The 27595-nt window shown below is 37.9% G+C and overlaps 1 protein-coding gene across 1 annotated transcript; it reads right to left on the bottom strand.

The window, feature by feature from the left end:
- Positions 1 to 27595, bottom strand: LOC119879066 (rho GTPase-activating protein 20-like). Its single transcript, XM_038589526.1, has 11 exons — positions 27492 to 27595; positions 13237 to 13411; positions 11760 to 11921; positions 9808 to 9917; positions 9104 to 9293; positions 7752 to 7863; positions 5712 to 5887; positions 4218 to 4379; positions 2310 to 2419; positions 1313 to 1502; positions 1 to 93 (listed from the first exon to the last, which is right to left on the bottom strand). The coding sequence occupies exons 1-11, from the start codon at positions 27593 to 27595 to the stop codon at positions 1 to 3; spliced, it is 1584 nt and encodes a 527-aa protein (XP_038445454.1).

Below are 27595 nucleotides of genomic sequence, written 5' to 3'. Positions count from 1 at the left end.
TTATGACAACTCTTTGAATTCTCTCCCAAGAGAGAAGTGATGTCTTCTCCAAATATCCAGGCAATTTTCAATCAAAAACTGTATAAGAGAAGCCTGTAATGCAAAAAGAACACAATGGGGTGCTCTTTTTTATAGGAAGAGTTATAAGTCACATTTTGTTTATAGACCTTGGATCTAACCAAAAATGTGAAAGACTTCTATGAACAATTCAGAGTTGATAATAATATATAGAAACCCAATTCTCTAATAAAATAACTTAGTGTGATACTTTCCGTTGCACTTTGGGTACAGATTTTAAAATTCTACTAGTCAGTGGGCTAAAGTCCTAATTTGTCACCTAATTTCATACCTAACATTGTGATACCAATGGTTACATCTTTAAAACTAGAATAGTTTTCAAAGCAACCTACCTTCTTAACTTTACTTATTGTGTAAAATTTACTTCCAGAAAATATGGGTTGTAACTTAGGATATATCTGATTAAAATGTGTAAAGCATAGACAAAATCCTATGAAATCCATTTCTTAAAGAGGGAAGAAATGTTTTTTGGAAAGAGGATATTCCTGTGGATTTTTTTTGATGTTTTGTTTTGTTTTTGAGTAAAAATCACAGGTCGGGAGAGAAAACATGTCGGTCCTGTCTAACCGCATTCCCTTCTCATGTCTTGCTTTGCCTAATGCTGGCTCTCGGCATGAGCTTGGGGAAAGCTGTCATCTTATTAGGCATCTGTGGCTTCATTAGGATGTTTCTGGAATATCTAACTAGTTTCTGTCTGATGTAGCAGAGGCAAAAGAGTAGCCAAGTATTATCTAAATGAGCCACAACTTGCAGAGCAAGGCCAATGTGTTTGGAGCCATGGGCGCTCATAGTGACTGAATCACCTAGGATGTGCCAGTAACGACCACAGGAGCTGGGTCTTGTTACCATTGTGTCATGAGGAAGCCATGGCTTTGCCCAAAGTTACAAGCTCCCCCCTCAAGGATCAGGCTGAGAGTTGAACCTCGGCTTGTCAAACTCCGGAGCCCAGGTCTTTTCTATCATATTATGCCACTCTTCTCTTTCTTTTGTTTAGTCAGTCTAGTATTGAATCTCCTGGATGGGAAAGAAGCGACTCAACTGCTCTATATTTCGCAATTTAACAACACCCCTTCCCATATTCCACCAGAGTAGGATAAAGATCTCTGCTATTCCAAGGAAGGCAATGAAGATGTGCACTTTTCAGAACTGATCCTTTGCAATTACTACTACACATTTCAGATTCAAAGCATGGATTCTAAACCCCATATGAGACATATATGAGAGATCTCTCTACCTTTTTAATGAAGTTGTCTTCCAATTCCAAGTTGCAGGAATTAGGTGGACAAAGAATACTTGGGGCTATACACACTGATAAATCATAAGCTGTCATCTGATTGGATGAGGATTGTTGCTCAATGTTGTATAACACACCGAAAAGGTATCGCAAGAGAACAACATTCACTTTTGGCAGCTGTGTTAGAAGCCTAAAGTCAGAAAGATGCACTTTTGAATAAGGCAAGTCATTGCACTTAGCAGTTGGAAGTATAGAGACGGAAAGCAGAGAACATCTTACTAGATCTAGTATACAACCTGCTGTAGCAGAGTTCCAGGCATGAACGTACACAAAAATGTTTTACCAAATTCAATTTCTGAGCTAACCCTCTCTGGTTAAATATTTGACAAACTTAAGGTTATACCATGGGCTGTTGATGCTCTGGCATCTCTCTTAAGCCACTGACTTGTCTACCAGTTTCATATATTCAGAAGTTGTACAATGACTAAGGAGTCTACTTAATAAGGTCAGGAGAAGAGCAATAATAGCCATAAGGCATGCCTGTATTCTGAAACTGGCCTCTGTGGGTGAGAAGAATTGAAATCATTTGGCATTGTATGTTCTCATTCATTTGGGGAATATAAATAATAGTGAAAGGGAATATAAGGGAAGGGAGAAGAAATGTGTGGGAAATATCAGAAAGGGAGACAGAACATAAAGACTCCTAACTCTGGGAAATGAACTAGGGGTGATGGAAGGGGATGAGGGCAGGAGGTAGGGGTGAATAGGTGATGGGCACTGAGGGGGGCACTTGACGGAATGAGCACTGGGTGTTACTCTGTATGTTGGTAAATTGAACACCAATAACAAATAAATTTATTATTAAAAAAAAGAAACCATTTGGCATTGAATGTTATTTTAATGGTCAAAGTGGCAAGAAGGAAACCAATATTTTGTAATGGTATATTGGCTGTATTTCTGAGCCATGACCAGAGTAGAGTAATTATTGCATCATTACCTCTGGGCAGCATTTATTTTTTCCTTCTGAGTCACTTCGTCAAGAACACCAAGCCATTTTTCATAGAGGTCCGATGAAAGTAAACTTCCTTCGATATTTTCAAGAAAATCCTTATGTGGATAAAAAAAAATACACACAAATATACACAGAAACACACACACACATATATATGCATATATAATACAAAATATATATTGGAAATATCACAGAGAAAACACTTAGTTGAAAACTTCAGTTGAGTTCCTACTTCCTTCATAGATACCCAAACTGTGACCCACAGGGGGGGTCAGCTTGACTCTCCATTGACTTGTACATGCAAAAGCAGGTTGTGGATTTTCTCTGACAAAAATGAAAGCATCAAAGCAGAGCATAGCCTTCACTGGAAAGGAAGACAAAGCTCCCTTCCATCATATGGAACTTACTCTTTTGTGTGCTTTTATGCAAACTACTACAAAAGCTACTCTCATAATTGCATCATTCTTCCTTTCCTGAACTATACAAAAGTAGAGAGTCTAATGGCAAACTCATGATGGTCCTGAGGATGTATTCATTTCTAGTGTAGACCAATTCTCCAGAGAGCTTGACATGATACTATTCAGGCCAAGGTTGCAGAGTCTGATTCTCCACAAAGATTAGTCAACTTTAGGTAGGGAAAGCTTCAGAAATGTCTAAGAACTCTATGCACACGTGGTCACCATCTTCCTAGTCTGTGCCTATAACACGGAAATAGAAAAGACCCTACTAAGTCTTGCAAGAAACATTAATTGTATGTGTGCACCTTCAAGAGGGAAACACTTATCATGGTATTCAAGTGCCTAATGGATGATCATTCTTTTCCTTTTGTCTTGATGCCTATATATATATTTACTGGCGTGTTTTACTCTAGCCCAGTGTAGTAGTGGTCAGAGACTATTGCTATCTTTCATATAGTTAAACAGTAATGGGGGACAAGCAAAGACCAAATGTGACAAGGAAGGACCACATATGACCTTGGTTTTAAGAGTGTCATCATTACTGCCTTGACATAGTTTTGTTGAGAGCTGTTAGCAAGTGCCAAGGTAGATGGATTAAATTCTCTATTCTAGTTCTCACATCTTTCTCCATTACCATTTTAGCAATAGAATGGGACATCTGTGATGTAGCTGTATAATTTCCAAATTAATCTATTTCTTGAGTCGATCTACTGAATTTTCAGAATACCAAAGTACTTTTGTCTGTTGCACCTACTCCAAAAGATAGATTTATCGAAAGAGGCATGTAGCTAGAGGTGGTTACCATGTCGTTATAACCTTGGATGGTGGGATAGACATCTCAAATATTAACTAAAGGATGCCTAGGATGTGGTGAAAGGAGACACAAATGGCAAAATCCTTCCTCCATGACTTATAAAAGGCACTAAGAAACAGGAGACAATGAGACAATGATGGTTAAGAATGATTGGTTGCCTCACTGAGCCTTTTTTAGATTCCTCATAAAGTAAACATGTGCTTACTATTGTGAACTTCTATACCTATCTTCAAATGTTTCATATGAGTTTTCTTTTGGAAACTGCCTTCATTAGGAGTGTGGTGAGGAAGTCATCAAAAGCAGATGTTTGCTTTGGTAAACATTATGTAGGTGTCAGTGTATATTTTGAAATTTCTTATTATTACTAGTAGTCATATTAGTATTAGTATTTTGCATGAAGTCTTCAGGTGTGTGGTGTGTGGTGAAAACAGAAAGTATTTCTAATGTATGGGGCTTTTAACTCCTACAGTACCTTCCTTAAATTTTGAATTCATGAAGTGTTTTCCAGTTTGAGAAGCTCTTAATCAGTTTTGCCCATGTCGCTCCTTGGGCAATCATAATGAAAGACACCAATCACAGCTTGACTTACTCATGTGTGGATAAAGCTAGAACTTTCCCCACCTTTAAAACAAATGCTACCACAAGAACAGATTTGCTGTAATGCCTCACTCTGTCTCCAGAATTCAGTTTCTTCTTTAGGATTCCGCATGACTTTATACTACCTGGTTTTCTGAATATGCCTTCTGTGAGTGGTCCTTTCTCATTGATAAAGGAAAGCATATCCTGTAAGAAAAAAAGAAGAGTATATGGCATTTCATATCCCAAGCCCAGAGTAAAAGCTTGCTACCTTTTTGAAAGAGCTAGGCTATGTGATGGTATACGGTTTTAGAGCTGGAAGGAGTAAAGTCGATTTAGATTCTTTAGTCAATGTCTCTCTATAGTTTCTACCCAAAATCCACCTTAGAGTCATACACTGAAACATTGTAATCACTTATTTTAATCAGATTTTTTTTTCATTGAATTTACCCTTTTAAATCAAACTTCCGTGTTTCAAGGCCTTTGTGGAATCCTCGCCTGTCTCCTAATTTACCAGTCTTGTTTCCTTATTCCCTTACATAGATGCTCTTCCCCAAGTATGGAAATCTTTTTGCCATACTCATTTCCCATTTGTTGATTCCTCTTTAAGTGATTGTATCCTCCATTCCTACTATCTCTATTTCCCTTCCTCTTTAAAAAAAAAAAAAACAAAACCTCAAATGCTCTCTTCTTATTATCTGATTACATTTCCTTCATGAGTCCTTCACTGTCTTTTGCTCTATCTTCATGTTCTCTCCCTGCAGTGTAGAAAGATAATAAGGGCTGGAGTCTGATAGACCAAGGGATCGGAAACCTATTATTATGCTTCTGATCTATTGTGTGACCTGGGGCAAATGCGAACTGTACTGAAAGCTTCAAATTCATTTGTAAAGTGTGGAGGATGATAGTTCCAGCTTCCCCTAAAATTGCTGTGATGCAAGGACTGGGGAAGTAGCAAGCATGTAACTAACGTGGTTAATTTCTTCACACCTAGGATAACATTCCCAAATCTAGTGCAGGGTTGCAGAGGTACTGGGTACTCAGTAAATTTCCACACTGACAATTCATTACACTGATTTGAGATAACACAGGCCAAACTCTGTGGCTGTCATGTTAACGTGTTCTTTTAGAATTAGCAGATTCATATATGCCTCAGGATGAGTCTTTATGCTTAGGTAAGATATTTTCAGTTGTTAGATTAAGTAGACTCAGTTGAAGGAGACCTGAGACTACTGTGAGTTCAGGAAGACAATAGCAGAATGTGAAGATGATTCATGCACACAGAGTCCATTTTGACTGATCTGAACAAGGCCTACATGGGTCTCTGTGGAAACAAGTGGAATGGACAAAACGTCGTTCTGTTGTATTGGCCAAATGACTTTCCAGTAGGTAAATCAAATGACACTAGCAAAGCTTCTCAGCCAAAGCCAGGGACTGTCTAATGATTTCTCCACTTGAGGGTTGGTCTGCATGAGAACACTTGGCCTCTCCGAGGTCCCTCTCCTCAGGAAGGCAATAAAAGACCTAACTGAGACCTACCAGTATTGGTAAGGGCATGATGTCCTTATCAAAGATATCCGTAAGGGAAACTCCAAAGAGCTGTCCTGGTTTTGCAGACAGTAGAGCTGTGCACTGGTTGTACTGGGAAGTGCCAATGCGCTGGCAAAAGGCCGAGTCTCTAAAAGAAGTGCTTTTCAACTTGTTCTGGACTGAATCTAAGGAAGAAGGGAGATTAGTGTGTTTTAATTCACTTAGCCTTATTTTCACCATTACCATTATACAGTGTGTTCATTGCAGGGCTAGAAGAGGGAAACTGAGTCATTTGTTGTGTAGAACTCTCCATGTTCTGATGTTGGCTAACAGCATCCTCATGGCATTGTTGAGTTCTTGCCCATATCCTTCACACTGATGGTTAAACCTTGGGACTTGATCAGATTGAAAGTCAGTATTTCCTGTGCCATCAGTTACTGTCTTTGCAATGCAACAGGAGGCACTGAACCTGTAGATGTTTGTTTTCTACTGGAGTGAACAGTGGGTTCAGCTGTCAGATCTGATTTTAAAAGCTAGAAGGATTTGTTATCCAAATCAGGCTGAGTTTGGAAATCCTCTGCTTTCACATCCAGTCTGAGACCAGAACTGCACAGATGAGTCTCCACTGAAGTGTTATGTGAATCATAACCAAAGCAATGGTTGTGTAAACTACTGAGTTATGGAATGATTTTTATTATCCATATAAAAGTATACAACACAGTACAATACAATTCAAAAGGTATGTCATAGGATATGATAGGCATTGAAGATAGAGGAGATAATTTGTGGGAAGATTTCCTCAATATGAATATATGGGACCAAGGAAAAAACTTTAAATGGAAATAGCTGGGTCTTGGAAGGGGTTCATTTCTCATTCATTGGAAAAACAGATAAAGAGGAAGTGTCAAGGGTCATTATGGAGATTCCAGTCTTCAGTAACTTACTAAACTGTAGACATGTAGGTGGATGGACCACATGGGGACTTGGTAGCATTCTGCAGTTGTGCTCTTTTGGAAATCACTATCACTCTCACTGGCTTGGATTCAACAGTTTGTTTTTCTGTCACTGAGGACATGAAAAACAAACACTTGTCTTGCACCAGCATATTCTCAGACATGGCACTAGACTCATCTTAATTCCTGATGACACGGATTGTCCAAAGGCTTCCCTCAACACAATGAGGTATATGTCGTAAAACGAAGACATGTCAAAAGTATGGAGGGATTGATGATGTGTGTCTCCAGGTTCTGAATCTAAACTCTGTTTTACAAAAAATGGGGTGTTGCCAGTGAGCTGTGATTAGCTAGGCTCAAATAATACTCGCACTAGTCTCAGGGGAACTTCTCCTAGTTCTAATATTTGCTTTTTAGAAATGTTTTTACATCCCTTATCTTATTGAATCTTGACAACATTTCTAAGATTTAGACATTACTTTTATCCAGCATTTTAGGCATGAATAGAGTGATACCAAGCTAGTAATTGGCCAAAGGTTGTATATCTGATAAATGGGGGCACTGGAGTTTGTACTCTGGAGAGATGATTGACATCAAGTCAAGTCCTTTTCTCTCAATGATGCTGGTTCCTTTCAACTCATTTTAAAGAGCACTGGAATCCTGTGGTGCCTCAAGAGCCACTGATCAAAAAGAGGATGGAGCAGGAATAAAAGTCGCATGCTCTGGTTTCAACCAGAGCACATTTATATATTATAAGTAGAAATTAATACTTATGCATTATACGTTTAACTACATATATCATATAATATAGATGTGGGATCCATTTAAAATTGTGTTAAAAAAAATTCCCAAACACTGTATCATACCATGCTATCTCCTAATACTGCCAGAAACATCTGGAAGTTTCTATGCTTTCTTGGGTCTCCAACAGTGTGAAACCTCCCTTGACCTGCTAGCCAGTCTTCAGAAGAAGGAGCAGCTGGGAATCATTGCCCTGGGGATGCTCTGGGCTCCAGAACAGGGCTAAGTATCTGCCATGACCCTTGGGAACCTTGCTGTCCATGTCTCCCTAAGCCTATTAAACTATTCACAGTACCTGCAGCCTTCTCATTGTTATGACAACTCTTTGAATTCTCTCCCAAGAGAGAAGTGATGTCTTCTCCAAATATCTTGAGGCAATTTTCGATCAAAAACTGTACAAGAGAAGCCTGTAATGCAAAAAGAACACAATGGGGTGCTCTTTTTCATATGGAAGAGTTAGAAGTCACATTTTGTTTATAGACCTTGGATCTAACCAAAAATGTGAAAGACTTCTATGAAAAATTCAGAGTTGATAAAAATATATAGAAACCCAAGTTCTCTAATAAAATAAGAAAGAGTAATACTTTTTGTTGTACTTTGGGTACAGATTTTAAAATATTACTAGTCAGTGGACTAAAGTCCTAATTTGTTGCCTAATTTAATACCTAACATTGTGATACCAAAGGTTACATCTTTAAAACTAGGATAGTTTTCAAAGTAATGTACCTTCTAAAAGTTTATGTATTTTGTAAAATTTTGCTTCCAGAAAATATTGGATTGTAACTTAGTATCATAACTGATTAAAATGTAAAAAGCATAGACAAAGTCCTATGAAATCCATTTCTTAAATAGGGAAGAATAGTTTTTGGAAAGTGGATATTCTTGTGGATTTTTTTTTTTGATGTTTTCTTTTCTTTTCTTTTCTTTTTTTTTTGAGTAAAAACTCACAGGGCTGGGGGAAATCATGTCTGTCTGTCTAACCACAGTCCCTTCTCATGTCTTGCTTTGCTTAATGCTGGCTCTCGGCATGAGCTTGGGGAAAAGCTGTCATCTTATTAGGCATCTGTGGCTTCATTAGGATGTTCTGGAATATCTCACTAGTTTCTGTCTGATGTAACAGAGGCAAAAGAGTAGCCAAGTATTTTTCTAAATGAGCCACAACTTTCAGAGCAAAGCCAATGTGTTTGGAGCCATGGGTGCTCATAGTGCCCGAGCCACCTAGGATGTGCCAGTAACGACCACAGGAGCTGGGTCTTGTTACCATTGTGTTATGAGGAAACCATGGCTTTGCCCAAGGTTACAAGCTCCCCCCTCCAGGATCAGGCTGAGAGTTGAACCTTGCCTTGTCAAACTCCAGAGCCCAGGTCTTTTCTATCATATTATATCACTCTTCTCTCTCTTTTGTTTAGTCAGTCTAGTATTGAATCTCCTGGATGGGAAAGAAGCGACTCAACTGCTCTGCGTTTCCCACTTTAACAACACCCCTTCCCATATTCCACCAGAGAAGGATAGCAAACTCTGCCATTCCAAGAAAGCCTATGAAGATGTGCACTTTTCAGAACTGATCCTTCGCAATTACTACTACACATTTCAGATTCAAAGCATGGATTCTAAACCCCAGGGGACACATATGAGAGATCTCTCTACCTTTTTAATGAAGTTGTCTTCCAATTCCAAGCTGCAGGAATTAAGTGGACAAAGAATGCTTGGGGCTATACACACTGATAAATCATAAGCTGTCATCTGATTGGATGAGGATTGTTGCTCAATGTTGTATAACACACCGAAAAGGTATCGCAAGAGAACAACATTCGCTTTAGGCAGCTGTGTTAGAAGCCTAAAGTCAGAAAGATGCACTTTTGAATAAGGCAAGTCATTGCACTTAGCAGTTGGAAGTATAGAGACGGAAAGCAGAGAACATCTTTCTAGATCTAGTATGCAACCTGCTGTAGCAGAGTTCCAGGCATGAACGTACACAAAAGTGTTTTACCAAATTCAATTTCTGAGCTAACCCTCTCTGGTTAAATGTTCGACAAACTTTAGGTTATGCCACTGGCTGTTGATGCACTGGCATCTCTCAGGCCACTGACTTTGTGTACCAGTTTCATATATTCAGAAGTTGTACAGTGACTAAGGAGTCAATGTTAATAAGTTCAGGAGAAGTACAATAATAGCCATAAGGCATGCTTGTATTCTGAAACTGGCCTCCATTGGTGAGAAGAATCGAAACTATTTGGCATTGAATGTTATTTTAGTGGTCAAAGTGGCAAGAAGGAAGCCAATATTTTCCTAATAGTATATTGGCTGTATTCTGAGCCATGACCAGAGTAGAGTAATTATTGCATCATTACCTCTGGGCTGCATTTATTTTTTCCTTCTCAGTCACTTCGTTAAGAACACCAAGCCATTTTTCATAGAGTTTGGATGAAAGTAAACTTCCTTCGATATTTTCAAGAAAATCCTTATGTGGATAAAAGAAAAATACACACAGACACACTCACATATGCAATATAGATATTGGAAATATTACAGAGAAAACAGTTGCAAACTTCAGTTCAGTCTCTACTTACGTCATAGATACCCAAACTGTGACCCACATGGAACTCTGCTCTGATTCTCTATTGACTTGCACGTGAAAAGCAGGTGTGTGGATTTTCTCCAACAAAAATGAAAGCATCTAAGCAGAGCCTAGGCTTCAGTGTAAATGAGGACAAAGCTCCCTTCTATCATATGGCACTTTTGTGTGCTTTTCTGCAAACTATTACAAAAGCTACTCTCATAATCGCTTCATTCTTCCTTTCCTGTACTGTACAAAAGTAGAGAGTCTAATGGCAAACTCATGATGGTCCTGAGGATGTATTCATTTCTAGTGTAGGCCAATTCTCCAGAGAGTTTGACATGATACTATTCAGGCCAAGGTTGCAGAGTCTGATTCTCCACAAAGATTAGTCAACTTTAGGTAGGGAAAGCTTCAGAAATGCCTAAGAACTCTATGCACACGTGGTCACCATCTTCCTAGTCTGTGCCTATAACACGGAAAGAGAAAGGATCCTACTAAGTCTTGCTAGAAACATCAATTGTATGTGTGCACCTTCAAGAGGGCAACACTTATCATGCTATTTGAGTACCTAATGTATCATCATTCTTTCCCCTGTCTCTTGATGCCTATATATATATTTACTGGTGTGTTTTACTGTAGTCCAATGTAGTAGTGGTCAGGGACTATTGGTATCTTTCATATAGTTGAACAGAAATGGGGGACAAGCTCTGCCTATGTCTCTGCCTCTCTCTTTCTCTCTGTGACTATCATAAATAATAATAAAAAAAATTAAAAGAAAAGAAATGGGGGACAAGAAAAGACCAAATGTGACAAGGAAGGACCAAATATGACCTTGATTCTAAGAGTGTCATCATTACTGCCTTAACTTAGTTTTGTTGATAACTGTTAGCAAGTGCCAAGGTAGATGGATTAAATTCTCTATTCTAGTTCTCACATCTTTCTCCATTACGGTTTAGCAATAGAACAGGATATCTGTGATGTAGCTGTATAATTTCCAAATTAATCTAGTTCTTGAATCGATCTCTTGACTTTCCAGAATTCCAAACTACTTTTGTCTGTTGCACCTACTCCAAAAGTTCGATTTATCCAAACTGGCATGTAGCAAGAGCTGGTTAACATGTCATTATAACCTTGGATGGTGGGCTAGACATCACAAATATTAACTAAAGGATGCCGAGGATGTGGTGAAAGGAGACACAAATGGCAAAATCCTTCCTTCATGAGTTATAAAGTAAAAGACATCAAGAAACAGGAGACAGTGATGGTTAAGAATGATTGGTCACCTCACTGAGCCTTTTTGTATTCCTCATAAAGTAAACATTTGCTTACTATTGTGAAATTCCCTACCTATTCTCAAATTTTTCACATGATTTTTCTTTTGGAAACTGCCTTCATTAGGAGCGTGGTGAGGATGTCATCAAAAGCAGATGTTTGCTTTGGTAAATATTATGTATGTGTCAGTGTATACTTTGAAATTTATTATTATTATTAGTAGTCATATTAGTATTAGTATTTTGCATGGAGTCCTCAGGTAGGCTGTTCATGGTGATAACAGAAAGTATTTCTAATTTATGGGGCTTTTAACTCCTACAGTAGCTTCCTTAAATTTGATTTCATGAAGTGTTTTCCAGTTTGACAAGTTCTTAATCAGTTATGCCTATGTTGGTTCCTGGGCAATCGTAATGAAAGACACCAATCACAGCTTCAGTTACCCATGTGTGGTAAAGCTAGAACTTTCCCCACCTTTAAAACACATGCTACCACATGAACAGATTTGCTGTAACAGTTAACTCTGTCCCCAGAATTTAGTTTCTCTTTTAGGTTTCTGCATGAATTTATACAGGCTGGTTTTCTGAAGATGCCTTCCAGGAGTGGTCCTTTCCGATTGATCACGGAAAGCATATCCTGTAGGAAAAAAAGAAGAGTATATGGCATTTCATATCCCAAGCCCAGAGCAAAAGCTTGCTTCCTTTTTGAAAGAGCTAGGCTATCGGATGGTTTACGGTTTTAGAGCTGGAAGACTAAAGTCAATTTAGATTCTTTAGTCAATGTCTCTCTATAGTTTTACCCAAAATCCACCTTACATACACTGAAACATTGTAATCACTTATTTAAATCAGATTTTTTCATTGAATTTACCCTTTTAAATCAAACTTCTGTGTTTCTAGGCCTTTGTGGAATCCTCGCCTGTCTCCTACTTTACCAGTTTTGGCTCCTTATTCTCTTACATAGATGCCCTTCCCCATGTTTTCAAATCTTTTTGCCATACTCATTTCCCATTTGTTGATTCCTCTTTAAGTGTTTGTATCCTCCATTCCTACTATCTCTATTTCCCTTCCTCTTTAAAAAAAAAAAAAAAAACCTCAAATGCTCTCTTCTTATTATCTGATTACATTTCTTTCATGAGTCTTTCACTGTCTTTTGCTCTATCTTCATGTTCTCTCCCTGCAGTGTAGAAAGATAATAAGGGCTGGAGTCTGATAGACCAAGGGATCGGAAACCTATTATCATTCTGATCATTTGTGTGACCTGGGGCACATGCGAACTATATTGAAAGCTAATTCATTTGTAAAGTGTGGAGGATAATAGTTCCAGCTACCCCCTAAAATGGCTGTGATGCAAGGACTGGGGTAGTAGCAAGCATGTAACTAACATGGTAAATTTTTTCACACCTAGGATAACATTCCCAAATCTAGTGCAGGGTTGCAGAGGTACTGGGTACTCAGTAAATTTCCACACTGAAAATTCAGTGCACTGATTTGAGATAACACAGGCCAAACGCTGTGGCTGTCATTTAACATGCTCTTTTAGAATTAGCAGATTCATATATGCCTCAGGATGAGACTTTATGCTTAGGTAAGATATTTTCAGTTGTTAGATTAAGTAGACTCAGTTGAAGGAGACCTGCGACTACTGTGAGTTCAGGAAGACAATAGCAGAATGTGAAGATGATTCATGCACACAGAGTCCATTTTGACTGATCTGAACAAGGCCTACATGGGTCTCTGTGGAAACAAGTGGAATGGACAAAACGTCGTTCTGTTGTATTGGCCAAATGACTCTGCAGTAGGTAAATCAAATGACACTAGCAAAGCTTCTCAGCCAAAGCCAGGGTCTGTCTAATGATTTCTCCATTTAAGGGTTGGTTTGCATGAGAACACTTGGCCTCTCCAAGGTCCCTCTCCTCAGGAAGGTAATAAAAGACCAAACTGAGACCTACCAGTATTGGGAAGGGCAAGTTGTCCTTATCACAGATACCTGTGAGGGAAACCCCAATGGTTGTCGTGGTTTTGCAGATGGTGCAACTCTGCAGTGGTTTTTCTGGCAAGTGCCAGCGCGCCACCAAAAGGCCCAGTCTCTGAAAACAGTGCTTTTCATGGTCTTCTGGCCTGAATCTAAGGAAGAAGGGAGATTAGTGTATTTTAATTCACTTAGCCTTATTTTCACCATTGCCATTATACAGTGTGTTCATTGTAGTGGCTAGAAGAGGGAAACTGAGTCATTTATTTGTAGAACTCTCCTCGTTCTGATGTTGGCTAACAGCATCCTCATGGTGTTGATAAGTTCTTACCCATATCCTTCAGACTGATGGTTAAACTTTGGGACTTGATCAGATTGAAGGTCAGTATTTCCTGTGCCATCAGTTACTGCCGGTTACACTGCATCAGGAGGCACTGAACCTGTAGATGTGTTTTCTACTGGAGTGAACAGTGGGTTCAGGTGTCAGATCTGATTTTAAAAGCTAGAAGGATTTGGTATGCAAATCAGGCTGAGTGTGGTAATCCTCTGCTTTCACAGCCAGTCTCCCCTCAGCCTCAGATTTCCTCTTTGGCTTTCTGAGTGCTCAAGTTCTACCATCCAAAGGATCTGCTTCTCAGGACACAATCTGCCTGAGCCCTACTTCTATGTTCCTCTGCTCTGGGCCATCTTCAAGGATGACTTGCTGCAGTCAGGGTCCTTGGGATGTTGTCATTACATGCTGGCCCTCTGGTGGCTGTGTTTTCTTGTCATACCCCACCAACCCACCCAGAGATGATGTTTTCGGTTAAATAGGTTGAACATTTACTGAAAAGAGACTAAACCACAATGAAGTGTGGAAACACACTTCCTCACACACACACTCAAACATATATGTAAATATACACCTACACACAAGTACAAGGCTTGAAAGAAATCATAGAAAAGCAAAACAATGAGAGGTTATGAATGCATTTATAGAGGTTATGAATGCATATGCACCAGTTTCCAGAGATGATTTTTAATTACTCAACATTCCCTATGAAGGAAGAGCTTTCCAAAGAAAAGGTGACCAGCAGTGAGAAGCTGAGTTCAAAGTTTCTAGTGCTCAGCTGTGAATGTTTCCCTTTGAAGATACCTTAACATTGCTTAAATAACTGATTTCTTTAAGAGTCAGCAGATGAGCCAAGTTGTCGAAGGATAAACAAATGAGGAACATTTCACCAAATAACCTTGAACACTCGGCCACTTGGCTTTTCTGGGATGTAGTGAGTGCATCACCACCTCCACTCATGTGGGTGCCAGCCCTGCACCAGAAGCATCCTGGTCCTGCCACTGAGGAAGCTTAGCATTTTAAAGCTTCAGTTTGCTCAACTTTAACATAAATGATGCTGCCTACAACTCGTTAAACTAAATATATGATATACTACTCAGCACAAGGCATGGCTCAGGGCAGCCTTGAAAGTGCTCTGGGGATATAGAGAAAGACAGGAGTTAATGGTCTTCCCAAAAGATTTAAAACAAGAAAACAACCTTCATAGAAATGAGTTGGGTCTTGATGTCAGACTTTTGAATTTTTCTAAGCTTGATTTTTGGTAGTGTTTGCATTCTTTCCTATACTGTTCCTCCTCATTGATGACAATAAGCTCACCCAGAAAGAATAAACTGTGTGTCTGAATTGTGTTTAAGCATGGAGACATGAGCCAAGGGAAGGCACTTGAAGAAAGGCAAGTGGCTCACCTCTCCCTTGCTTGTTCTGGGCTGGGTGCCTGGGCTTCAGTATGAAATGGATTTGCATGTCTGTGATCTTCTGCTCCAGAAGGAGGGACTCCTGAGTAGGGGAAGGAGAGACGGAGTCCTCTGCTTCCTTTGGCAGCAGTTTAGTAGATGGAAGATGGCTCATTTTAATTCCATAGGGATGTTCATGTCCTGTATGGAAAGAAACCTGAATATTTAGGCTGATGGTGATGGCTGTCATCAAACCTACCTTACCACGAGTGTAAGCATCACCCTATTTGTATATGTTGGTATTTTTCTGGGACTTCTAGATAAAGAAGGCTGTGCCTCCTGAGTGAGCATCATATGCACCCTTGTGGGAACACCTTACAGAAAGCGTGTGCCCAAGGGAAAGATTTTAAGAAGAGAAAACAATTTAAAGCATGTTACATGAAATACATATATTCATGAGTGCATTAAACAATGCTGACTTTTTCTGTGTTTCTGAGAATGTTTAAGTTTTTCTAGTTTGTGCCTTGACACTAACTAGATCTATACATCTTAGGCAAATTACTTGACACCGTCGAGCCTTACATTCATTCTTTGAAATGCTTGTCCACACACAAACTTATCAGAGTGAATATATTAATAAGCATTGGTGGTTAATATTTTTTATTTTTTATTTATTTTTTATTTTTATTTTTTGGTTAATAAATTTTTAAATATTTGGAGTATATATATAAAGAATTGCTATCTTCACTATTCTCTCCAACAGAATGTCAGTCGAACAGATTTTTTTTTCATTTCCTTTTGTCAATTCTCCAGCCAGAGCTACTCGAGAGTAGTGGGATGTGTTGCCCTTATGCTTTATGGTTCCCTCCCACTGCTGCCCTCCCTCTATGGGTGTCCTGCCAGGCAATGATCAGAAGGAAGGGTGTGCAGAGTGGGAAACCCAGAAGCAAACTGTAAAACGATGGTTAGAGAATAGAAAACCACACCCACAGCCATCCAGAATTGCCTGCCAAGTGATTTGTTTTGCTCTTTTATGCTTTAAATTGTTTTTCCTCTCTAGAGAATTCTCAAAGACCCTATGCAATGATATGGATTTCATTTTTTAAGAATAGAATGAAAATTCTCATTCTGTCATTTCAGATTTATTATTGAATGTACCTAAAGGAGCTTTTGCTGTTCTTTTCATCCGTCATAAATGCAATGTTCACAAGAATCACAGGGACTTCCCTCCATTAAGGAAAAAGAAGCTTCTATGACAGCAATACAACCAAACCAAGATAACCAGGAGCTAATCCACAATTGAGAATTGAGAGTATGTTTAAAAAATGCATTTTGAATGCTGTAATGGATCATCATGAACAACAGGCTCTTCAGATTCCTTAGAGCTGCGTTCGTGTGTGAAGCTATTCAAAGTCTAAAAAGTTATCATCTACATCATTTTTATCTAAATTAATGCACTTTATTAAAACATATATAAGTATTTAGCTTTTTTCCTTTTTACTGCTAACCATTTTTTTTAGATTTTATTTATTTATTCATGAGAAACAGAGAGAGAGAAAGAGGCAGAGACACAGGCAGAGGGAGAAGCAGGCTCCATGCAGGGAGCCCAATGTGGGAGTCGATCCCAGCTCTCCAGGATCACACCCTGGGCTCAAGGCAGTGCTGAACCGCTGAGCCACCAGGGCTGCCCCTGTCCAACTTTTACAAAGATATCAACATTAATTCAAAACAGGAAGTGGTACTGGGGGATTTTGATCTCAGTGATGAGCTTTGTGACTCTATAGTCTAAGACTGGGAATATATATTTTGCAGAAAGAAATTGGTTGTTTTTTTTAAAAAAGGAAATTGGTTGTTTAGATTTCCAGATTATTTGAAAAAGAGTTATAGCTTCACAGGTTTATTAAAAGGATAAAGAATTTCTTTTTTTTTTAATTCATGACAGACACACAGAGAGGGAGAGAGAGAGGCAGAGACACAGGCAGAGGGAGAAGCAGGCTCAATGCAGGGAGCCCGATGTGGGACTCGATCCCGGGTCTCCAGGATCCGGCCTTGGGCTGAAGGCGGTGCTAAACCACTGAGCCACCCGGGCTGCCCAAGGATAAAGAATTTCATGTAAGAAGGAATGCTTTAAGATTTCTAGAAGAGATTATTGTCACCATTACCATCTATTACTATACTTCAAGGTCTGCTACCGACCCTGTCTTCTTTTTCTTTTTTTAAAATCCTTCCATTACTGGAAACACTAAACAATTTTGCTAATCCAAAGATTTTTTTTCAGAGAACTTGTGCTAATAACTATTTTAGAAGAGGTGCAATCTGTTTATCAATAACCTTAAGATCAGTGATGGAAAAAACCTGAGAAACAGCAAAGTGCAGGCGATTTCATCAGTGAAGACTAGAGGAGTTTAAATGTGATTATCTCATTTTCTTTATGATGCAGAGAAAAGTGGGCACAGGGCAGGGGTGTTAAATACATATCTGTAACCAGATTCAGGGACATAACTGGATTTTAGAGGATTCTCACAAAATAGAGGCTTCTTAGTAGTTAGGAACTAGAATTCAAGATTGAAATATGAAAAATAAATGTATGGGAAAAAAATTCCCATCCATTTTGCTTTCATACCTAAGTGAGTAAATAAGTAAGTAAATAGTAAATAATCACACTTTTTCAAGACAGCTCTGTTTGTCAGGTAACAAGAAGTAGAAACAAAAATTTACATTTCTCTCCCTCACTAAATCATAGCTGCTGAATGAAGAGATGTTATCAATGCCTGGGAAACAGTACCTGGTAATTATTTAATAAACATGTGAGGGAATATAACATGTGATTTTCACTTTTAAGGATTTTGAAGCTTAAGAAAGAACAACCATTACTTTGAAACTTTGAGTTACAATTTTGAACCTAATCAATCCCATCTTAGATTTTCCCTGACACTTACCAGTTAGTGGAAGTTTTTCCTTGCCAGAACTCACCCACAGCTGGAAGTCTTTCTCAGAGCCCTTGGAAACAAAAAGAACTAGGTGTCAAAACAAATCTTTCACAGTACTTGAAGAACACATTTCCTTAGCATATCTGTATTTCCAAAAAGAAGAATTGGGGCCAGGATAAATGGCATTTGGTCCATGGAGGTAGCTATAGTACTTGTTAACTAGTTCCCCTCACAACTTCCAATAGACTGTCCCAGATTCTTGTAATTTTTGATAAAGACCGGGAAACCACAGTACAGCCAGCCCCTCACTTTGTGGGTGATCCATGGCATAAGAAATGAGATTTGTGTCCCTTTACTACGGAGTAAAAGTCTCATCTCAGAGTCCTCTCTTCTGCTGTCTCTAGACTCCTTGGATAGTGTTGGCTTTTGTCTCCAAATGCCCCTGCCCAGAGATGCATGTTGTCCAGAGAGCCATATACTCTGCTATGACTAATCCTGAGCAAAGTAACTTGAGAGGCATCAATAGCTCAGCAGCCCTGAACAAAAGGAGACAAATGCCCAAGAGACCTTGAGGAGATCGTGGAGGGAAGTCAGCCACAGGCTTTGGGGCAGGCAAACCCCACTTTAGGGAGAGAAAGGATGAGGACTCTAGACATGTCAGATGCAGAAAACGATTACTCCCAGCAGAATTATTGCCCAGTAATACTGGAAATCCCAATTGTTTGAAACAAACAATTCTAAATTATAAAGATTGCTGAACTATTTTAAAGAGTCTTCCAGGAGACTAAAACAAAAAATGTTTGAAATAGAATTATTGGTAATAGTTACCATGTGCCCTTGACTCTTGACTAAAAATCATGGCCTTCACCTTATGAAGGAATGTCACAGGTATGGATGGGCACAGACACAGATACACACACACACACACACACACACACACACAGCTAAATCTGCTCAAGATTGTGTTGCAAATAAGAAGTAAGAGCTAATAAGGTAGGGTAGGGTTTGGAAATGCCATGCTGGAATCCTTTAAATCAGGTATACATAAAGCCAAATAACCCCAGTTCTTCATTAAAATAGAAATTCTTTGCCTAGTGACATTGATCACTTTAAGCAAAGAAAATCACAAACGTGAAATAAAATGAGTTAAATCATTAATCAATCTCCCCACCTTCATCCCTCAAACCACTCACTCTCTTTTCCAGGATTTAATTCTTACTTAGGGTTTATATATCATACAGGTTAGAAATGTATGTAGAGATGTGCTTTAGTCAGTACATATAAATTCAATTTTATTTTGGATGTATTATTAAATGTTGTTTGTACAGAAATCATTGATCTCTTCTGCCAAATTCCAGTTGCTCTGAAGTTTTAAAGGGCTTTATTATACCATTGGGTCAGATAGAATTTACAAACAATCTTATGATTATGTCACGTCACATTTACAGAGGATTTTGGATAAGAAGCTGTGCTTTCCAAGTGCTCCTTTTGGTTCTCTCCATCTATCACTGTCCCTCTTTTTTCCCTTATAAAACCTCATCCTCAAATATATTTCTCTTTCATAAAAAGATATCAGCAACTCACACGAGCACCATCAAAAGGTAAAGAACAGACAGTTAAAACCCAAACAAGATGAAAGTGCTATGTACAAATGCCCCAGATCCATGGTCTTATTCAACTTGTCTTTGTCTTTACCAGTTCCTAAAGAGTATGAGCTGCTTCATCCTCAGGATCTGCATCAAACAGAGGTAGCTTGTAGCCATGTAGTCTTTATGTCAAAAGGTACAACAGAACATGTAATTTAGGATTCATTAAACAGATTGAGTTCTTCCTTGTGTGATAACTAGGGTCAATAGGGATGGGGACGTATCAGAATTGAAAACACAGAAAAGAGTCCAATAGAGGAGGAAATATTTAGAAATTTAGAAACAAAAAAAAAAGAAATTTAGAAACATTGTTATTGTCTGTATTTAAAATATATACAATAAACTGCATGTTGTTATTAGCACTCTAAAATTATAGCCCAATTTTAGGCTATGACTTTGAATTTTCAGAAAATTTAAAATGGGAATATAAGATAGCACTCATGTATAAGCTAATACTATAGCTTTGCTGCCTTCAATTTCTAAAGTTGGAAGGACAAAATATGACTGTTATCTACAATAATCAGCTGTCTTATGATGGGAGGTGCACAACACACACATACACATACACACACACAGACACAAATCTCAAAAGTCAAAGTTGGTTCGTAAACTAAAAATAGTTTATAGGCAACTTACGGTTATTCCCAGCATTGTTAGTAACATGTTGATAGTGTCATTTGCCGTGTCGGAATTTGTCACTGTTATAGTTACGGACTGTAAAAAATAAATAAGAAAAATTGCTACAAATTTTTTTTAGATTTAAAGCATGTGACCAAATAATTGTCAAATTATTATCCATACTCCAAAGGTAAAGCTTGTTTTCAGGTAATGACAAAGTAAAGCACGTGTAGAACACGAACCCTTAATTATATTTTCATTTTTTTTATGTAACATGAAGCTAGTAGGAAACATGTCAGTAAAACATATATTTCCCTCCAAGAATTTGTGGCATACAAAATACAGCAGCTGAAGCAAGGAAGAGAAAAACTGAGAATTCCAAGAGGGCACTTGGGTGACCCTCAGCTCCATAAGGCTATTTCCAAAATGGTGGGAGGGGGATAGTATTAAAGGAAGGCACTAGATACTTTCCTCTCTTACTGAGTTGTGTTTGTATAGTATGGCTTAGTTCCTTTGTAATTACATAGTCGGTTTCAGTAAAATCAGATAAGAACTGGCTATGAAAGACACTTTTTTTAAAAACTACTATTTAGTCTGTATTTTCTTTGTCAGGCATCATGATTAACTAAGACTTCCATTGTTGCAATCTGTTAAGACAAATAAAACCAATGAATCTAGGAAATGAGACTGGAAATGTTAGAAGTTTATGTTCTATTCACAACTCTGCCAGTGAGTAGATACTTATAATAGCTCTCTATCAGACCATACATTGAGAAACTGCTCCATACAACTAGGAAAAGTTTACAGAAAATTTTCTGAAAGGGGTTAATAGGAATCTGAGATGGATCTATAAAACTATCTCAATTACAAAAGTCATTTTAAAATAAGAGAATATGTAACCAGAACATTTACTATGCATACAGTTTTTGTAACATTTTTAGGCAATGGGGCCTGTGTCCTTCAGGAAACAGTGCATAAAGAAGAAACAGCACAAGTGGACACTCACAGGCCTTGAAAATATTAAAAGCAAAGTTAAAAGATGCTCTTTCATAATTCATTCCTTGTCCTTTCATTGTATTTTTCTTCCTATGAATTGAATGCAATTACTTGATATCACAGATGGTCCAAAAGTAATTCAATAGTCATTCAAATAGTCATTGAAATAGTAATTCAAGGGATGTATGTATATTTTCCTGCATGTTGTAGGATCTCCCAACAGACAAATTCCATTAGAAGGAACTCTCTCTAAACAAATAACTTCAGAAAAACAAACTATTTTTTGAAATAATTCAAAAGAAAAAGAAAAGTTAGTTTTTGTTCATGAGTCAAACTGTTACTTAATATATGAAGAACCAGGAAAATGAGATCAATTTTCAAGAGCTGAAGCCACACCTGAGATGATCTAGATGCTTAGACTATTAGCCAAAAACAGCTATTACAATAATGCTCAATGATACAAATGAAAATGTGCTCACAATAAACAAAAATAGAGGCATCTTAGTATAGAAATAAGAAGTATTTATGACTTTTCCTTTTTTGAGAGGAAAAATATTTAAAAATAGAAATTTTTATCTGAAAAAATATTTTTTAAAAATTTATTGACTAGGCTACATTGCATAATGGAGATGATGAAAAGAAGTCAGTGATTTGAAAATAGATACTAGAAATTATCCAGTGTGAAGAAGAAAAGGGGGGAAAAGATTGAAAAAATTAACAGAGCCTGAGAGATCTCTGAACAATGTGAAAGTGTCTGATATGCAAAGAATGGAACTGTCACAAGGAGAGAAAGAGAAATAATGAGGAAGGAAATATTTGATGTAATAATGATTAAAATTTCCCAAATTTGGTGAAGGCATCAATTTATAAATTCAAGAAATTCAGAATATGTCAAATAGGACAGATTCAAAGAAAACCATGCTTAGGTACTTCCTAGCCACACTGTTAAAAACCAAAAATAAAGAGAAAACTTGAAAGCAGCTAGAGAAAAAATGACAAATCACCTACTGAGGATTAATGTTTAATCACAGACTACTCATCAGAAAGCATCAAGAGCAAAAGACTGGGACATCTAAAGGACTAAAAGGAAAAAATCTGCAAACAAAATTCTACATCCCCAAAAATATCCTTCAAGAGTCAGTGTCAAAAAATAAAGCCATATTCAGATAAAAGAAATTAAGTAAATCTGTTTGCACCAGTTTTGCACAAGGAATGCTAAGAATCATCTTTCTACGATGAAGTGAAACAGTGCAGTGGGAAACCTGGATCTTTAATAATGGGTGAAGAACATCAGAAATGTTTATTTCACCCAAACTATACCTCAATAAAGTTGATTTTTAAAAAATTCAAGGTAATTTTCCAAGGAAAGTTCTGAATGTAAACCACTGCCACAATTGATATCAAAGGCAGAGACGAGAATGTGCTCTGCTGCTAGAGAATTCTCTCTCCTTCATGCAGTGCATCTAGCCTGCACTTAGCAACAGATCAAAATATTTGCATGGCTTTTGCTTTATCCAGGAATATCTTTTTTTTCCACCTTCAAATAATGTTTTGTGTGATCTAGAGCTACTTCAAACTATAACAACAACCACAAAAAAATGTCATTTAAAGATACCCAAAGTATCTTGTTCATCACTGTAAATGTCTTGGCTACTGTACTACAATTTCAGAAATCAAATTTTACACACAAAACTGGGCCAATTGGTTTGATTTTTTTCTCCCCACGGTATAAAGAAATTGAAATAGAAATATGCTGATCCCTTAAAAGTGTCATCCCTCTTAGTTCAATTCAATCCTGATATTCCTTGGAACAAAAGACTTTTTAAAACTCCTCTGCATTTGACATAACTACTCAATGAAACACCTGATCCTTAAGTGGATCCTGTACTAGAAAGGAGACATTATTGAGGTCAACTGACAAAATGAGAATGGGAATGGCAGAGTAAAGTATTATGCCAAGGTTAAATTCACTAAAGGTGATAACTGTAGAATATCTTTATTCTTAAGAAATGCTTAGGTTTAAGGAAAAAGGGCCATAGTATATGTATGACCCTCAAACGTAAGTATACACATACATGTAATAGACAGAGAGAAAGAAAATAAGTGATAAAGCAAATGGAATAAAGTGTTACCAATAGGTGAATCTAGAGAAAGAGTATACGGGGTCTTTTTGTATTACTTTTATACTTACAACTTTTCTCTGAGTTTATAGTTATACCAAATAAAATATCTGGAGGGGAAAAAGGACTGTGGAGACAATCCAGACCATTCTGTATGTAAGTGGTGGCCACTGGGGAAAAAATGGTTGATTCTAAATCACTGTATTACAAGCCACTATAAGCAATTAGAAGGATCCAGAGAAATGTTATAGACACTTAACATCCGATACTCTTTCCTTGCTTAAGCACTGTAGTATGTATTCCTCTTGCTTCATATTACCTAGGACGCAGTTTTTAGGTCTATAAAGCAGTACATGGAGAGGGGGAAAATACATTTTTCCTCATGGTACTTTTCTAAATATTCTCTCTCTCTTCCTACCTTTTGCTCTCTCTTTCTTCTCTCCCCAACTCACTGCTTCCTCCCTCTCTGTGTCTCCACCTCTATCTCCATCTTTTTCATTCAGTCAGAATTAGGAACTCAGAATTTAATTGTTGGTCTTAAAAATACTCACACAGGCACAGTTCTTGATGTTCTCAGTGAAGATTTTGAGGAGAATGCTTTTTGGCTGCTCCTTCTCTTTGGCTAGCATGATGTACCTAATCGAATTTGATAGTAACCCAAAATAGAGTAGGATAAATTACCTTACTTTCCAATCAATTTATGTTGATCATGTTTTCAACGTACTTTGTTATTTTTAAATGCATATAAATAAGCTCAGCAAAACCAAATTTTGGGTCAGAAGGAAACATGCAAAAATATTTCAGGAAAATAAGCTGTGACTCGGAAAACAATGGATCACTCTCGTCATGTGAGATTTGACCAGCAGATCCAGTCACCAAAGCTTTCCTGCCTAGCTAGACCAGAGGGCATACTAGCACCTTCAAATGTAGGAATTAGAAGTTGCTTTCAGCATTACTCGGTAGGGTAAACTGCACTTATGGAAATTTAATATATGTTTTGAGAATAATGTTAGCTATAATCATGAGGTTGGAGAGCGGGGGAAGATGAGAGTGATAACCAGAATTTCATAAAAAATAAGCAATATATGCATGTAAAGGAGAGCAGGTTATTTGTAGTAATGGCCAGGGTACAATTGAATAAGAAATCATTGGAGGATAGTGTAACAATTTCTACTAAGGGAAGGGAACATAGTTTGGGGGCACTGCTTTGAAGAGATCTACATTTTTTCCATCATGGGTTAAAGACTTATAATAATACATTGACAAAATACCTTTGAAGGTAAGAACGCCATTTTTCCTTTTGTTCTGAAGAACTGCAATTTAAAAAATGAGAAGAAAAAAATTGAGGAACGTACAATACTCCTACTAACATATTAAGATCACCATTCCAGATTAAAAATATCAGGAGCCCGTTGTTAAGGGATGTGGATGTGTAAATTGTACTCCCCTTAGAGTTGGGCTTTTGGTGGACTCTATTAAAGCAATGGGAAGTAGATCCTAAAGAGGAAGAAAAGTTGATTTCAAATCTGAAAACTTAATTGTGACTATGTGATGCAAGCTATGTGATCACGGGCATGTTGTTAACCACTTTGATATTTAGTTTCCAGAACTGGAAAAAGGTTAATTATAGCTCAGAGTGTTCCTGCAGCTGCAAGGGCTATTCGGATATAAAGAATATTACCATTCAAATTAAATCACATTTAAGAAATTTAGCAATTTGATGGAACTGTCTTGGCTCAGAAACAAGAATATCTTTTTCAGAAAAAAACACCTGTAATATTTTTATTTCTTTATACATATGGCAGATTGTAATATGTTAAATTAGTTCCTAAAAACCGTATTCTTCATCACTGTGATCTTCTGAGAAAGATCAATCCCCTGATGCAAAATTACTAAAGATCAGTATGTTCTCTGCTAAAATTTTCACAGCATTTAATATCCAAAGTTGCAAATGTCTTAAGGCTCATTCACATGTGGGCTTATCACTTACCAGCATTTTTTTTTATTGTGGTAAATTACACATAAAAGAAAATTGACCATTAGTGACCTTTAGTATATTCATCGTTCTGTGCAACCATCGTGACTGAACATGTTTATCACCCCAAAGCAAACATGTGTCTATTAAGCAGTCACTCTCCCTTCCCTCCTGTCCCTAGCTCCTGTTCCACATTTTGTATATTTGTTGATATACACTTGGTTTCTTTTTCTTTATTCTTTCTTTCTTTCTTTCTTTCTTTCTTTCTTTCTTTCTTTCTTTCTTTCTTTCTTTCCTTCTATCTTTCTTTCTTTTACTATTGTCAACAATACTGCTACAAATGTTTGTGTATTTTTTTTTAATTTTTATTTATTTATGATAGTCACACAGAGAGAGAGAGAGGCAGAGACATAGGCAGAGGGAGAAGCAGGCTCCATGCACCGGGAGCCCGACGTGGGATTCGATCCCAGGTCTCCAGGATCGCGCCCTGGGCCAAAGGCAGGCGCCAAACCGCTGCACCACCCAGGGATTCCCCAAACGTTTGTGTATTAATTTTTGCATGGACATATATTTTCCTTTCTCTTGGATATGTGTCTGGAGGTCATATGTAATTGTGTTTCACTTATTGAGGAGCCATCAAACTGTCTACAGTGGCTGTCACATTCTATAATTCTACCAGCAACACTACTCCCCACCCTCTCCATCACCATTTCAGGACCTGTCGCATCAAGAAAGTAGAATGCCCATTTAGTGTCCCAACCTGCCTAGGTGCATAGACACAGCTTCTAGTTACTCATGCCAATCCGCAGAACAGTAATAATAATCAATAACAAAAGCATTAGGTGCCAGATGTTGTTATATGTGCCTTCTATCTATTTATACAGCCTTTTTATTTTTTTATTTTTTTTTTTTAATAACATCTTTATTTTATTTTTAATTTATTTATGATAGGCACACAGTGAGAGAGAGAGAGGCAGAGACACAGGCAGAGGGAGAAGCAGGCTCCATGCACCGGGAGCCCGATGTGGGATTCGATCCCGGGTCTCCGGGATCGCGCCCTGGGCCAAAGGCAGGCGCCAAACCGCTGCGCCACCCAGGGATCCCCTATACAGCCTTTTTAACTAATAGTTAAATGGCTTCCACATTTTCCTCCTATTAGGGGGAAATTTTTTTTTTGGACACTCCCCTACCAAACACTTTATATATTCCCTTTTTTTTAAAATTCCCATTTGAAACTCTTTCCTTCCACTTGCAACCTGGAGAAGATATTAAGCAATGGGAACTGATGATCTTTATGCAAAAGAAGACCTGCAGAAAGGATATAAATACATGTTTCTTCCTAATAAGATTTGAAAATTTTTCATTAATTCAACAGCTGCATTATAGGATTAATAAATTAACAACTTGTAAAGATTTTTGTTGTCTTACATTTATGATGACCTGTGAGATTTTGGTGGAGTGGGGTGAGGAGAAGAAAGCAGTGTGTTAAGTACAACCGCATAAAACAGGAATGAGGCTTGGGGTGTGGATGTTTCAAACAGAGATGCAAGTGTGGCATGATCCCTGTAAACTCAGAGGTGTCTGCTCAGGATATCCAGGGTCGAGATCCACATTCCCCATCCTCTTGTCAGCCTAAAAATGTGTCTTACACAACTAAACTCTACTCAATGGAATCATATTTTGTTTTAGATCGTCACCAACTAAGATAATCTGTACACAGCAATTCAGGCAACCTAGTATCCAACGGCATGATCAATTTATTTGTATAATTACATACTGATGTTAAGGGAATTAACTTGGGAGTGTAAAAGCAATTTTTCAAATTTAATTGGACCCTTTAATAGTACTTGCTCAAGAAATCTATTCCGGTGATTTAAAAATGCAGATACTCCCTGGGAATCAGAGGGCAGGATCTTGGAGAGGAGACCTTGAACCTCATTCTGTTGATTCTCCTTCCACAGAACTAGAACTCCTAACTCCTCAAGTGGCTACTAGAGCCCATTTGAAAAACCATTGATCAAAACTGAAGGAAATTACTCCAGTAGTTCCCACTATACATTATCTACTTGTTTCCATGTGGATATAAGCACCTTCTTAGGCCAAGTACAAGGCAAAACAAGTGTCATGGGAGGTCAAAAAGTGAGTCACCAGCTTGGTAGACAATAGATTTCAATGTTATCCTTTTCAAGCCATGTAGATACAGGACACCAAGGCATCGGTCTTACCTGAAGGTGGCCACAAAGTTTACCGTGGGCCAGCCCAACACAAAGGACCTCCCAGAACTGATGTTGGCATCTCCCACTGTATCCATGCAGTTGGCAATCCACAT

Source organism: Canis lupus, unplaced genomic scaffold (assembly GCF_011100685.1).
Source record: "Canis lupus familiaris isolate Mischka breed German Shepherd unplaced genomic scaffold, alternate assembly UU_Cfam_GSD_1.0 chrUn_S2254H2454, whole genome shotgun sequence".
Classification (NCBI taxonomy): Eukaryota; Metazoa; Chordata; class Mammalia; order Carnivora; family Canidae; genus Canis; species Canis lupus.
This window is presented reverse-complemented; position numbering and strand designations above follow the sequence as displayed.

Coding starts and splice junctions, on each gene's coding strand:
- LOC119879066 (XM_038589526.1), bottom strand. CDS start 27,595: ATGTGGATTGCCAACTGCATGGATACAGTGGGAGATGCCAACATCAGT. Junction 11,922..13,236: donor ACTTGCCCTTCCCAATACTG/GTAGGTCTCAGT, acceptor TTTTTCCTACAG/GATATGCTTTCCGTGATCAA. Junction 5,888..7,751: donor TAACAATGAGAAGGCTGCAG/GTACTGTGAATA, acceptor CTTCTTCCTTAG/ATTCAGTCCAGAACAAGTTG.